The sequence below is a fragment of the Cydia strobilella genome, chromosome 12 (genome assembly GCF_947568885.1).
Source record: "Cydia strobilella chromosome 12, ilCydStro3.1, whole genome shotgun sequence".
NCBI lineage: Eukaryota > Metazoa > Arthropoda > Insecta > Lepidoptera > Tortricidae > Cydia > Cydia strobilella.
In genome coordinates this window covers 3,539,552-3,553,515 of record NC_086052.1, presented here as the reverse complement: position 1 = coordinate 3,553,515, position 13,964 = coordinate 3,539,552, and the positions used below count along the sequence as shown (strand labels likewise).

At 38.6% G+C, this 13,964-nt stretch overlaps 1 protein-coding gene across 1 annotated transcript; it reads right to left on the bottom strand.

Moving 5' to 3' along the window:
• Positions 1-717: 717 nt before the first annotated feature.
• Positions 718-7,229, bottom strand: LOC134745842 (sodium channel protein Nach-like). The gene is made up of 10 exons (XM_063679932.1): positions 7,053-7,229; positions 6,290-6,493; positions 5,641-5,794; positions 4,927-5,060; positions 4,384-4,605; positions 3,868-4,055; positions 3,683-3,832; positions 3,019-3,187; positions 2,443-2,549; positions 718-974 (listed from the first exon to the last, which is right to left on the bottom strand). The coding sequence occupies exons 1-10, from the start codon at positions 7,148-7,150 to the stop codon at positions 718-720; spliced, it is 1,683 nt and encodes a 560-aa protein (XP_063536002.1). The 5' UTR covers positions 7,151-7,229.
• Positions 7,230-13,964: the final 6,735 nt, after the last annotated feature.

The following is a 13,964-nucleotide window of genomic DNA, read 5'->3' as shown; positions in this document are numbered from 1 at the left end:
ATTATATCTTAATTTTGTAGCACTAATAGCTTTTAAAACGAGTTCAGCTTACGTTAGTTCTTAATTAAATACATAATTTTGTCTTCGTGTAACGAAAAGTAATTAAGTAATTTTGGTAATCCGAGAGACACGTCGCCTGCACAATGTTGCTGCAGACTTCATTATGGGATTCGAGCTAGTTCCCAGCTTTATATGAAACTGGGGTGTAGAATGGCGTAGCGGGTACAGAGATTTATTAATTAGCGAAATTTTGCGGATATGACTTTCTCCACTGATATTTTGCGGTGTCCAGAATGTATGACTGTTTCAGTGTGAGTATGAGTACCTACCTAGCTATAGTTTATAAAAATATGTAACTAACAATATGTGGATCTTGGTTATCTAAATAAAGAACTTTTATTATTATTATTATAACAAATCAGTTATTGAATTGTTACGGCTCCGGCAATTCTTGCTGACGACTTCTCCACCGATAACCCGACGCCGACCGACGTATAAAATGTAAAATTTTATGAATAAATAATTGAATTGAATTGATATTTTGCTGTTTTGATCAGTTTTCTACCCCAATATTTTGCGGCTATGATCAGGTTTCTCCACTGATATTTTGCGGTTTTCAGAATGTATGTATGTTTCAGTGTGAGTATGAGTACCTACCTAGCTATAGTTTATTTCATTCCATATTAAACGAACTATATATTGTCCGGTATAAATAAATCAGTTATTGAATTTTAACAGCTCCGGCAATTCTTGCTGACTTTTCTCCACCGATATTTTGCTGGTTTGATCAGTTTTCTCTACCGACATTTTGCGAGTATGATCAGTTTTCTCCACTGATATTTTGCGGTGTTCAGAAGTTTGGACATGGTTCTCGCACATTTTGCTGACGACTCGGGTCCAGAGATAGAACACGAGTTCGACTATAGTGAGCATGCTGCAGCCTAGGAAGAGACCGTAGACGCCCCCTAGGTTACCTGTAGAGCATAAATATTAAGGTCAATGTGTAGAAGACCGTCTATAGGCGAATACGTTCTACAAGCTCTTCAGGCAGCGTCTTACGTAATACAAGCGAATAACTCGCGAACGCGAAGCCAAGCGGCGCGGCGCGGCGGGCCCACGGCGTTCGCGTTCGTGACGAGATCGCCCACGTAGGACACTTCTATAGGTATCAAAGGATTGATTCACCCCGCGCCGCATCGCTTCGCTTCGCGTTCGCGTGTTGTTCGCCTACGTAGTACGCTGCGTTACCTCCTGCGTTTTTATACAGTATACTCCTTACATAAGGTCAGTAGAGCAGGAGTGATGCTCTTCCTTATACTGAGTGACCTATACAAATACGAGATTTCTTGCTTTATGACGGTCTTCGCTGCAATACATTGTATATGCCGGTCTTCTCCACATTAAGTAAAGGTAACTTAGACCTAAGTGTGTCCACCCACAGTGGCGAGCGGTAAGCACGACTGTGCCTGCTTGTGTATCGCGTTTAGGACGCACGATTTATAAGTCTAGCGCTATTAATCAGGCGTTCAAACAGATTCTACATTAGATGCATGAGACCAAAAATTTATTAGACTTATATTGACCGGGATATAGACCGTGATTACCTTTTGTATTATTTATGAACATGATGCATGTAACTGCGTCGAAATATCGGGTCGGGAGCTCATAAATAATACAAAAGGTAATCACGGTCTATATCCCGCGGTCAATATAAGTCTAGTGGAACTAACCGTGAATCATACAAAACTCAAAAATTTATGACTTATTTAAAAAACAAGTTGAACATAACATGAAACAGCAAGGTAAGTATGTGGAGCTACATTATTATTTACGAAAACAGGACTTAATATTAGGTCTGTTTTTTCCCACTCTCTCATTAAGCAAAATATGAGACGCAATACACATTGAACTAAAAGAAATTGGACAGAATGGAATATCACCCCTAATGGGGTTCTAATTTGTGCTTAAGTTCTAACCAACCTTTGTTAAAATTTAAATAAAAGGTAAGGACAAACGATTATCAAGGGCTTGTTAGGCTTGACAAGCGTTTATGAATAACGCCGTAATTTACGTACAGTCGCCATCAGATATATCGGAGCGGCCGAGGTGCTCAAAAATATCTGAACACGCACTTAACGCCTTGACAATAGAGGCGTCTTAGGATATTTGCAGCACCTTGGCCGCTCCGATATATCTGATGGCGACTGTACTACACTAGTTTGATACGCTAGCGACGCATTCACGGATCATTAGCAAGTATGGACGGATCCGCATAACCTAACAGTTTGTTCTTATAACAAAATAAATAGTATTGGTAGTTACTGTCGTTACTGATCAGTGGCGTAGCTAGGCGTAGGCGTAGTGGGCCGTCGTCCACGCCCTCGCGCCTCGCCCGAGGCCCAGTTCACGCTACGCCACTGTTACTGATACTCTGATACTAACTTAGTAATGTTATCCAATCGGTGATCAGGACGAATTCATGTATTTTATAGAATTGTCTTTCATATGTGAAATGCACGACGTACGCGTTCTTAGAATCCACTCCACTTCTGCAATTAAAAAAAAATACGCCATAATAACATATCTCTTTCTACACCAACGGTGTCCGCTTCTTTCACAGAAAATTGTTTCATAGAATGTAATGTTTCGCAGAATTTTCATTTCATAGAAACTTGTTTTTAAACCGTTAACTTCTTAGATACACTAGACTTATATTGACCGGGATATAGACCGTGATTACCTGTTGTACCAAAACTATAATTCTTAGATACAGCTAAAATGTTATTGTGTAGAACCTAACCTTACTTACTTACTTACTTACTGCTGTGGCGCGACGACCCGAAATGGATCTTGGCCTCCGATACCAAAGACCGCCATGCTACTCCGTCTGGACGCCCTAGGTACCGCTGGAGAGACGAAGTGCAGAAAGACCTCAGCGAACTCGGCGCCGTCGACTGGACAGAAACGGCTTTGGACAGAGAATCTAACCTAACCTAACTTTAACATTGGAAGACTTACAAAAACCCCGTACAGTCATATTCCGGTACCAGTACACTGGGCTTGAAATTCTTCGTGTAAAGCGTGTACGTACATACTTCTGGACAAGTCTGCATCTCTATACCTTCCGCCGCCGCCAGGTCTGATAAATAGTCGTGGATGTGGAGGCCGTAGGTCATCCTGTTTAAAGCTGAAAGTTATTGAACTATTAATTGTAAACTACACTACAGTTAAATCGGCATCTTTTTGTTTTCAGTTTTATTACACTCAGGTGCAGTTAGTTCAGGTAGATATATCTCCGAACGCATCTCGCTGAGTACTGAGCGGACGGCCGTGCGTGCCCGGCATCGCAGATATCATTCTTACTGAATTGTTATTTTTAGTATTTTTTTATAAAAAACAGTAATCGATGGGTTCGATCAGTAATAATATTACGCATTTTTAGAAGAAATTTTCATGTTAATAGCTTTTGCGAAAAATTATTTAAAAAAAATTCATTCGTGATTTTTTTAATTGAGCGAAAGTTGTTTAATCAGGTTTCGAATCGATGAACTAGAGAAAAGCTCTCAAAATTGCTAATGATATCTTTGGCAACCGTATTAAAATCTAAAAAACCTAACGATTTTTCAAAAAATCTGTTGCCTTCAATCACTGCATCTTAATGTGAATCGTTAATGCTACTTACTAGAATACTTCCTCAAACAATCCATTCCAGTAAAGTTGCAAGTATACTGATCAGGCGCAGGCGTATAAGTGGCAGCGCAGACGCACACAGCCATGCTGGCATTGATGATGAGATCCACTGCGCAGTTAATAAAGTAGTTGCACGAGTCGACTTGGTCAATAAATGAATCGTAAAATCTGACTTACTAGAATACTTCCTCAGACAATTCATTCCTGTAAAATTGCAAGTATACTGATCAGGCACAGCCGTATAAGTGGCCGCGCAGCCGCACACAGCCATGCTGGCATTGATGATCCATTCCACTGCGCAGTTGAAGTAGTCGTACGAGTCAAAGAAACGCAAGTCTTGCTCGTCGGGGTGGACGCATATCCCTCTGAAAACAACAGTCATCATTGTCTATAAAGAACTAAGTACACACTACAAACAACTTTTAGTTCCGATCACCCTAATTTATCTCTAGAACTAAATTTTTTTAGATATTTCTAACGTAGGTACACAATTGTAGGTCATAAACATGAACGCAACATAAGTGGTTGCGCTGTTTTCATACTAAATAATTACGAGTGCTAATGTGTGGTGACCGCGAGTTGCCTTTTATTATCCATATTGTTATGGTGATCTATTTGTAGAAGACTGTATTAACGCTGCGCTTTCTGTCCTGCTTCCTCTTCCATTAGTTAAATGCATAAAAGAACACTCACGTTTTCTCCTCCATTTCATGAACTTCCTCGGACTTCTCAATCCTTACCGGATCTATATAGAACATGATATAGTATCCATTAGCCATCGTGAACGACGACTGGTCTATCAGTGGCTCTGACAGTGGTCTGTGGACCATGACGTAAGCGTCACCGTAGTCCATAGTGGTTACAACTTTGAGATTGTTGCTAAAGACGTTTCCTGATGAAACGTACGTTTCTGGACTGGAATCAAGATAGAAGTTACAATTAACGTAAAGATTACAAGCGAAATCAGGGAGGTCATATTGACAATTAAAAGAAGAAAAACAACCTAATTTGGACATATCTATTCACAGGAATACCAAATATTCAATAGTAAAAAACATAATTGAGGGAAAAATAGATGGAAAAAGAGGTAAAGGAAGACCCAGAACATCATGGTGGGATAACAGAAGGGATTGAATCGGTATTGGCAGCGGGCTTTTGTCCTTTTTCTGAAATGTATTTGACCCATATAATAGAATAAGGGCAAGGTAATTTAGATAAATTTTAAATGGATCATACTCATCATAGAACCGGCAACACTGTCCATTGACACGTTGGAAAAGATCCGCACACGGCACTATCACGCCCCTGAGCTCACAACGACTCAACAACACGTCGCAGGGCACAGACACGCGCGAGACGAACTCGCGAGTCTACGGAATAACATTTAAGTATTTAATGATGACCTGATGATTTCATGAGTTGATGACTCCATTGAACTATTAATACGTATAGAACCGGCTCAGAGAACAAGTACTTTGTGCAATGATTTGTCGTCGGCCGACAACAAATAGCAGGAAGGAGCATTCCACGGGCTATCCCGTACAGACGCATTTTATTTCCTGTGTTGCGACTTTTTTTCGGCGTTTAAAGCTGATGATTATTTTTCTGTGCATATTTTTGACCATTATGTAACAGAAAAGAAAACTCTTATACCTGCAATTCGCGTTCGTACGGGACAACGGTAAACAATTTCGTGGAATGCTACGGAAGCGGAGCGTGGATCTAACGACCTAAACACATAAGCGCCATGAATTTTACGGCGCTTACGACGTTTTGGTCATGTTCACGATCCGCTCCCCTCGCCTACAGGTTACGATTGCGACAATTTCATTATTTGGTATGGCTTCTTCTTCTTTCCCCTAGACCGGTAGTCACATTTACTTGGGGTCGGCCCTCCTCGTCCGCATCCTCCACTGAGCACGAGCACTGAGTAACTCAATGGTTCTATACCGTAATGTGATTATAATCCAGGACATGATCCAGCATGTTCATCAGCGTGACGTTCAGTAGCTGTTGATCCTCGATATACAGTGGCGTCAGGTTACTGACGCCCAGACGCATGGCTTCCAATACTACTTCTCTGGTGTACTCGGGAGGAATTTTCCTAGAAAGTACATTAAATTTTTTACGAGTATATTTTAAGTTCATCGTCATTCTGATGGGGTATCTCCAGGAAACGGGCCGAAAGGATTAAGTGAATAATTCGATATAGGTACTATAATATTATAATTATTATAAATGCGAAAGTCTGCCTGCCTCTTACCTCTTCACGTTTGAGTTGAAATTTGGTATAATAGAGATAGGTTGAGTCCCGGGGAAGAACAAAGGGTAATTTATACCCCAGTAATCATCCCTTAAGGGGGTGAAAATTACGTTTGAAGTTTGTATGGGGAATCAATAATCGCTGAACCGATTTAGATGCAATTTGGTACGGAGATAGTTTAAGCTGTGGGGAAGGATATAAAATGGTTTTTATTCTCTAAATAATCCCTTTAGGGGGTAGAGAGAGGGGTGGATTGGATAAAAATAAACTACACAAATTACTAATTCCACGCAGATGAAATCGCGGTAAAAAGCTAGTAAAAAGTAATTTGCTTACACTTCATCCAGGAACTTTTCATACCACTGATCAGTGGGTTTTTCAGAGCAAAAAGTGACAGAAGGCAAAGGAAGCTTCTCCGTGAGAGCCTGTCCGTTTTTGATGGTCATCCTGATCGGTATCTCCAGGAAACGGGCCGAGAGCAGTATGGAGAACTGTCCGCAGCAGTACAGGGAGAAGATGAGAATCACACACCAGTAGCATCTTTGGGAAACGCGGGCTCGCACTAAAAATGTTTCAAGGATTTGCCACACTGGATGTGTTCTGCGGGCAGCGGTCAGGTCAAACTTCAACTTCAAAGGTTACTGTCAATGTTGTTCATACATAATGCGGGTTTGACCTGACCGCTGACCGCAGAACACATCCAGTGTGGCAAATCATTAAGAGTCTCCGGCAAGCTCGGCCGAATTTCACCTTCCCATGCAAACGGAGTTTCGTTCTCATTTTAAAACTACTAGTTGGATTGTAATGAAACTTTGCACATACAATGACATGAGGTATGTCTAGGTATATAATTAGTTTATATAGCTACAGTTTATAAAACAAACGAAAGAGAGCAAAAACAAGTTTTGTATGAAAAACTTTTCGATGATTTTTTTTTAACTATGGTACCTGATGCTACATAAACTAATTACAGCCACCTTATCCTATAGTAAGTACAACTACTCGTTTTAAACTGAGAGCGTATAACTACGTTTGTATGGAGAACCGAGCTTGCCGGGGACCCTTAATACGGTGGAAGCACCTAAATACTAATGAAAACCTCGAAAGTTTATTTTTATCCTTAATTAGATACTTGACGCCATGAACCGAACTTTCGGTACAAAACGAAGTGACAAAGTTTCTCAAACAGTTCCACATGACGCCCGGAAAGTGAATAAATTAGGGACTACAGCGCTATAATATAAGTTATTACGTCAATTATATATAATTGAGTTAATAATTTTAGTTCCTGGGTAAGTGCAAGTGAAGAGCGAGTGAGAAGTAAGGCTGTGGCAATATTACAAAATAAAATTAATGAATAAATATTATTGGACATCCTCATAGTAGGTAAGCTCTAGAAGGCTTGTGTTGTCGGTATTCAGACAACGATATTACATATTAGGTTGTTCTTTCCCCGTCCAATATTAGAAGCTCCTTAATTTTCTACATAGTAAAGAGCGACAAGTATTTTGCTTATCATCGTGGAATCATCATCATCGTGCATCGCTTGGTAATATATTCATTTTAATTCAATAATTTTAAAATTGGCGTTTCATAACGTAATTCTAATTTGATTCGATATGTTTGCTTTATATGGGGTAGGAGTAGGACATTTAGGACTACCTTTCATTTTAAGACCACCGATTGTATCAAAACACTGGCAACAAGAGAGGAAAGTTGGTTTTTCTTGCGAGTGTTTATTTTAAGTCCCGAGAAAGCGAAAGATGCTATAATTGAATCACGAGCGAAGCGAGTGATTCTTAGTTAGAAACTTGAGCGTAGCGAGGGACTTAAAAACACAAGATGTAAAATAACTTTGCTCTCGTGTTGCACATATAATTTTTCACCTCAGTAGTGAGAACATATTAAAGGGATGTATTTCGAATTACACAGAATAATACACAGAAACAAAAAAAAAATTGTAATATAAGTATGAAGTGGCAGTTCATGGCCTTCGCTAAATTAAAAAGCTACTTTGTTTCACTCCCTGGAGTGGGGAAAGTCTCACTTTCTTCACTCCAGGGAGTGACGACAGTAGGCTTGTTCGAGCTGCTGAGGTGAAAAATATATTTCATTTAATTTCAAAATGTATCAATAATCGCTGCATCCCGGCCATAGCCTATCCCCATATCACGCGAACTCATTAATACCTAAATGAACACGGCGCAACCGACATGTTCGCGCTAATCACTTTCGTTTTACTTGATTACCAGCTAATTGCAACAGCTCAAGTTTCAGGGACATGTTAATTCAAAGTTTCATTGAAAAACATTTTTAATTTAAATTTAAAACTAATTTTCCGAAACGCCTTGGTGAAAACGAATGTAAACATTCGATAGCGTGACGTGACGTACACGTTTGTGTTACCGTATGTTCTATTACCGTAAAATGGGGTGAGTAGGGTTCGCGGGGAGAGTTGGGTTATGAATGGGAAGAGAAGGGATGAAAGGGGGGTGAGATGGGACTTTAAGGCTACTGCTACAAAAATAATGTATTCCAATTTAAAATGGAGCTATCAAATGGACTCATAATAAAAAAAACGATCCAACAATCTTCCAAAATCACCTTTGTATAAAAACCCGTCTCACCCCAATTACGAGGGACTACAGGTTGAGGTGGGATTTCCTGTTTATCGTCAAAGTTATGAAATGGCACTACCCAAAATAAAATAAAAACTAAAATACAAACGTCCGGAACACTTATTGTATACACCATTCAGTTTGCACATGTAAAAATAAAATGTTATCGAGGTTTGAATGTCAGTTTTACTCCTACTTACCCCATTTTACGGTATGTAAGCATTTTGTATGGAATTTTGAGTTTCCAAAACGTCCCGCTTGGCGCGCTGCTCAATATCCCATATAAAAATAGACATAACGCAAACGCTAACGCACGTCACGCTATTGAATGAAATTTACACTAGGGATTTGGGGATTTTTTATAAAAACCAGTTTTCACAAAGTGCAGTTGACATCCGAACGTCACTATGAGGCCAACCGCCAAATCAAGAAAAAAATCTGCTGTTGCACAGAAAACATTAAAGATGATTCGCAGAAACGCCGAAATGTATGAGAGTTGCTTTTTTAGGGTTTTGTACCCAAAGGGAAAAAATGGGACCCTATTACTAAGACTCCGCTGTCTGTCTGTCCGTCTGTCACCAGGCTGTATCTTATAAATCGTGATAGCTACACATCAGTTGAAATTTTCGCAGATGATGTATTTCTGTGGCCGCTATAACAACAAATACTAAAAACAGAATAAAATAAATACAACAAAAAACGTACGTGATTTTTTTGCCGTTTTTTGCGCAATGGTACGGAACCCTTCGTGCGCGAGTCCGACTCGCACTTGGCCGGTTTTTTGCGTTTTCGGGGTAGGCCTTATAGTAAAAGTGGTTCAGTATGACCTAGATACCCATCAGAGTATGATCAGACAACAAAATCATCACCCTGTATGAATTTGCTGTATAAAGTCAACAGCATTATTTTTTCATTTTAACTCTGGAGATTATATACGTTTGCATTATCCCCCTAACGGTTTCAATAAGAGGGGATTAGAACGGGAAAAATGCCGTGGCATCGTGAAATATGTGTTTAATATTTCGCACACTTCATGAATTATTCCTCTTATAACCTCCTTTTAACCGAGTGATCATAAATTGTCTCCGCGAGCGGTTTTTTTTAACAAAAATATGGAAAAATTATGGTTTCTGTTAATAATGTTGGTAGCAGAAACAAAGACACAATAATACCTCCTAACATGTAGGTATATATATATTTTATCTCTAAGACAGAAGTGTTTTAGGCTTATTAAATTATACGATCGTTTTTTAGGTTTCCGTACCCAAAGGGTAAAAACGGGACCCTATTACTAAGACACCGCTGTCCGTCTGTATGTCTGTCCGTCTGTCTGTCGGTCTGCTGTCTGTCACCAGGCTGTATCTCATGAACCGTGATAGCTAAACAGTTGAAATTTTCACAGATGATGTATTTCTGTTGCCGCTATAACAACAAATACTAAAAAGTACGGAACCCTCGGTGGGCGAGCCCGACTCGCACTTATCCGGTTTAAAAAAAAAAAGATAATATAGGAGGTATAAACGAGCAGAGGAATCGCCTTATGGTAAACAATTCCAATTACCGTCGCTCGCTCGCTTAAACCCCCCCCCCCCCTTTCTTTCCGAAACTACTTTGTCTAAAATTTTCAAATAAATACACAAAATTGTTTTTTACCTGTAGATGACAGGAAAACCTATTAGAAATGTGCAGTCAAACGTGAGTCGGACTTAATTACTTAATATTTGATTCAACCCTACGGGTTTTCCATTTCACGTTTCACATAACAAAATACATTGTTAAAAATTGTGTAATGTACGGAATCCTTGGAATGCGAGTCCGACTCGCACATGGCCAGTTTTAAAATTACACTGAATTATGATACGGGGTACGGGGTTTATTTATTTTTTAAAGTTTACCGAGCAGCAATGTACTGTAGGTATTAAGGGGCCCACTGACTATCAGTCCGCCGGACGATATCGGCCTGTCAGTTGTTCGGAACTGTCAAATTTTTGTTCTAACTGACAGGCCTATTTCGTCCGGCGGACTGATAGTCAGTGGGCCCCTTTACGAGACAAAAAAACATGACATGAGGACATGACATTACGAGATACGAGCTATTTATAGTAACTGCCAACAAGCGTTGACAGTTTAAAAAGCTCATATCCCGTAACTTGTGTGTTGCTTTGCATTGCGGGCCAAATTATTTTGTATGGATATTATTTTCATCGTATTTCTAAGAAAAAAATATCTCAATATTTCTAGTCCTACGCTAACCACCGTTTAAATATTTGCCCGTATTGGATTTACACACCAGGTAGCAAAGTGACGTCAGCGACGTAATAATGACGTCATTTATACGTCATAATGACGTAACGGACGTCAAAATGACGTATAAATGCTACCTGGGACATAGCGGTGTCACATCGTTTAAAACTGTTCACCTGTAATTGACTGGGAGAGTTGCAGATACAAGAACAGATACGTTCGCTATATTATCGCCTACGTTCGGCTTGTCGTAACCTAATATAAATCTATTTTTTAACCGACTTCAGAAAAGGAGAAGGAAGCTTGGCACTTACTTCAAATTAGGTATTATTATAGGTAGTATCATTTAACATTTATTTATTGTATGGTCATGTACATAATAGGTGTTACATAATATAAAGTCAGATCATGACACCCTGTAAGGGCACACAATAGTAATATTATTCTAGGCTAATTACATTTACTTATTAGTAATCAATTTAAATTAAAATAAAATAAATGACCGCAAATCTTAAAACTAAATCTAAGAATATATCGTCAAAAATAATTATATTGGTAAATGATTAATTGAATTGATTTGTCAGTTTATTATTAATAGTTATTATTTTAATTTATTGATGTCGTATAATAATAAGTAGGCTAATGGTAGAAAAAAATTTCAAATTGCAATGTAAAATCCTAGTTTCATCAGGGTCATATTCAGAAATATAGTATTAATAGTATTATTTTATTTGTTAATTTTTGAAGTCGGTTTTGCTTTTTACAAGCTTTTATTTAACTTGAAATGTACTTAAGTAACTATGTATGATGTTTGTACGGGTCAAATCTTGCAAGTTAAATTTGACCCACTTTCCGACTTCTAATGAAGCTGAAAATTTGCATACATATGTGAGTCGGGTGACAATGCAATATTATGGTACCGTCGAGCTGATCTGATGATGGAGACAGGAGGTGGCCATAGGAACTCTGAGATAAAACAACGCAAACTAATTGCGTTTGGGGTTTTTAGAATTGTCTCCATGGGTATTAGTTGCCTGTGGTAAGAAAAGTACAGTCAGCGTTAAAAGCTTGTAGCAAAAATAAATTTTTTGCCAAAAACTTTTTAATGTTTTTTTTTAAATACTACGATAGTGGAAAACGATCGTACAGCCCGCCTTATGGTTAGCGGACATCGCTGTGGATGCTTTAAATTCGAACAGCTGTGTCACGACTCACGAACACGGAACCACTGGGAAGTTGTGGGCTAAATACAGGCCCCTCTCTCATATGTGACAAAATGCATCCTTGAACGTTAAAGAGCCGTAAAGAGGCGTAAAGCCGGGGAATTAGAAAGGGCAAAAGATGGCACTCTCTTACTCTGTAAATATACTTTCGTTTGAAAAGTTGTTCGTCAGATCCCTCAGCAATATAGTGATATTACTAAAAAAAGCTCAATAGCTTTTTTACACTGCTACCATATGCATAGTTACGATATACAGAACTGATAATAAATGAAAATAAGACATGTTTAATGTTGTTTAAATATGTTTGTTTCTTTTAAGATTTTGGTAAGTCTGCTCTTAAAAATATAGTCTAGTATCCGTGTGATTTTCTTGGCTTCCCTCGATTAAAACTATTTAAAACGTGTAAAAATTCAATATAAAATCTTCCACTGTTCATTATTCCCCTCTTAAGAGGGTTGTAGATGACCACTTCTCCATACAAAGTATTCCATACAATTATAGTTACGCCATGTCCGTCTGTCTGTCTGTCCGAGGCTTTGCTCCGTGATCGATAGTGCTAGAAAGCTGAAATTTTTACTCTACATAATTAAGTAACTAAACATTGTAATCTGTTAAGGCCTGTTGTAACATATTACGTACATACTTGTATCTAAATAAAATTAAAAAACCTGACAAGTGCGAGTCGGACTCGCCCACCGAGGGTTTCGTACTTTTTAGTATTTGTTGTTATAGCGGCAATAGAAATAGAAATACATCATCTGTGAAAAATTCAACTGTTTAGCTATCACGGTTCATGAGATACAGCCTGTTGACATGACAGACAGCTGGACAGACAGACAGACGAACAGACGGACAGGTGGAGTCTTAGTAATAGGGTCCCGTTTTTGCTCTTTGGGTACGGACTACGGACCCCTAGAAACGTGGTCACCATTTTTCTACTGGATATAATTATGACAGTATGGATTTTTTTTACACAAACGAACTATGGCTATGCTCCTTCGTTATTTCGCCAGGAAAACCTACAAAAAAAAACTTAGCGTCATGTTGAGAACGCCAACAAGAATAAATACACGTATAAGGATTATACTTAAGGATATATAATTAAATATACTTGCGTTGGTGTTGAAGACAAGTAAACTAGTACAAGCTTGTTCCTTTTTCCTTTGTTATCTTCGAGAATTTATTTTATCTCTCAGATGTTTTTCCACTCCCGTTTACATCAATATAATTTCAATTAAAACCAATACTAAGCTTTTATTTCAGAATTAAGTTCTACACTACAGTGCTGCCCACCACGTCGAAACAGTCGTAACGACCATTACAAAATCAGTTTGAATTTGGAATTTATTACGTTCAATTAAGGTTGTTAATTGAATGTGTTTTCCACAGTTACGACTAGTGTGTGTAGTAGCGTTAATGTTAGCTCAAACCGCTGAATACGTTATCCGAATTTGGCGGGTAATCGAATTGCAAGGCATCCGAGTGTATTTGTGGAGTCAATTTAACGAGCTTCTAGACTAGTCAGTAATGACCCTGCCTACCAGGCACGAGCTTCCGGGTTCGAATACTGGTAAGGGAATTTATTTGTGTGTTTATCACAAATATTTGTGTCGTTTTCAAGCAAAAGGTTCCACATTGTCGCTTGCCATAACGACGCTGTGACAGGTTTTTCGTATAAAGATACAAGCAATTTACCTTTTGATTGAAAACGTCACATTTGTTACTGAGTTATGGATGTTTTCTATGTTTAGTATTTATATATTATATATATCGTCGTCTAGTACCCACGACACAAGCCTTATTGAGTTTACTGTTGGGACTAGTTCGATCTGTGTAAAATTGTCGTATCCCTAATGTTTATTTATTAACCTAAAACTAAAGTTTTTTTTCTTCTTTTTTTTAATAGCCCGTTAAAATGTCCCACTA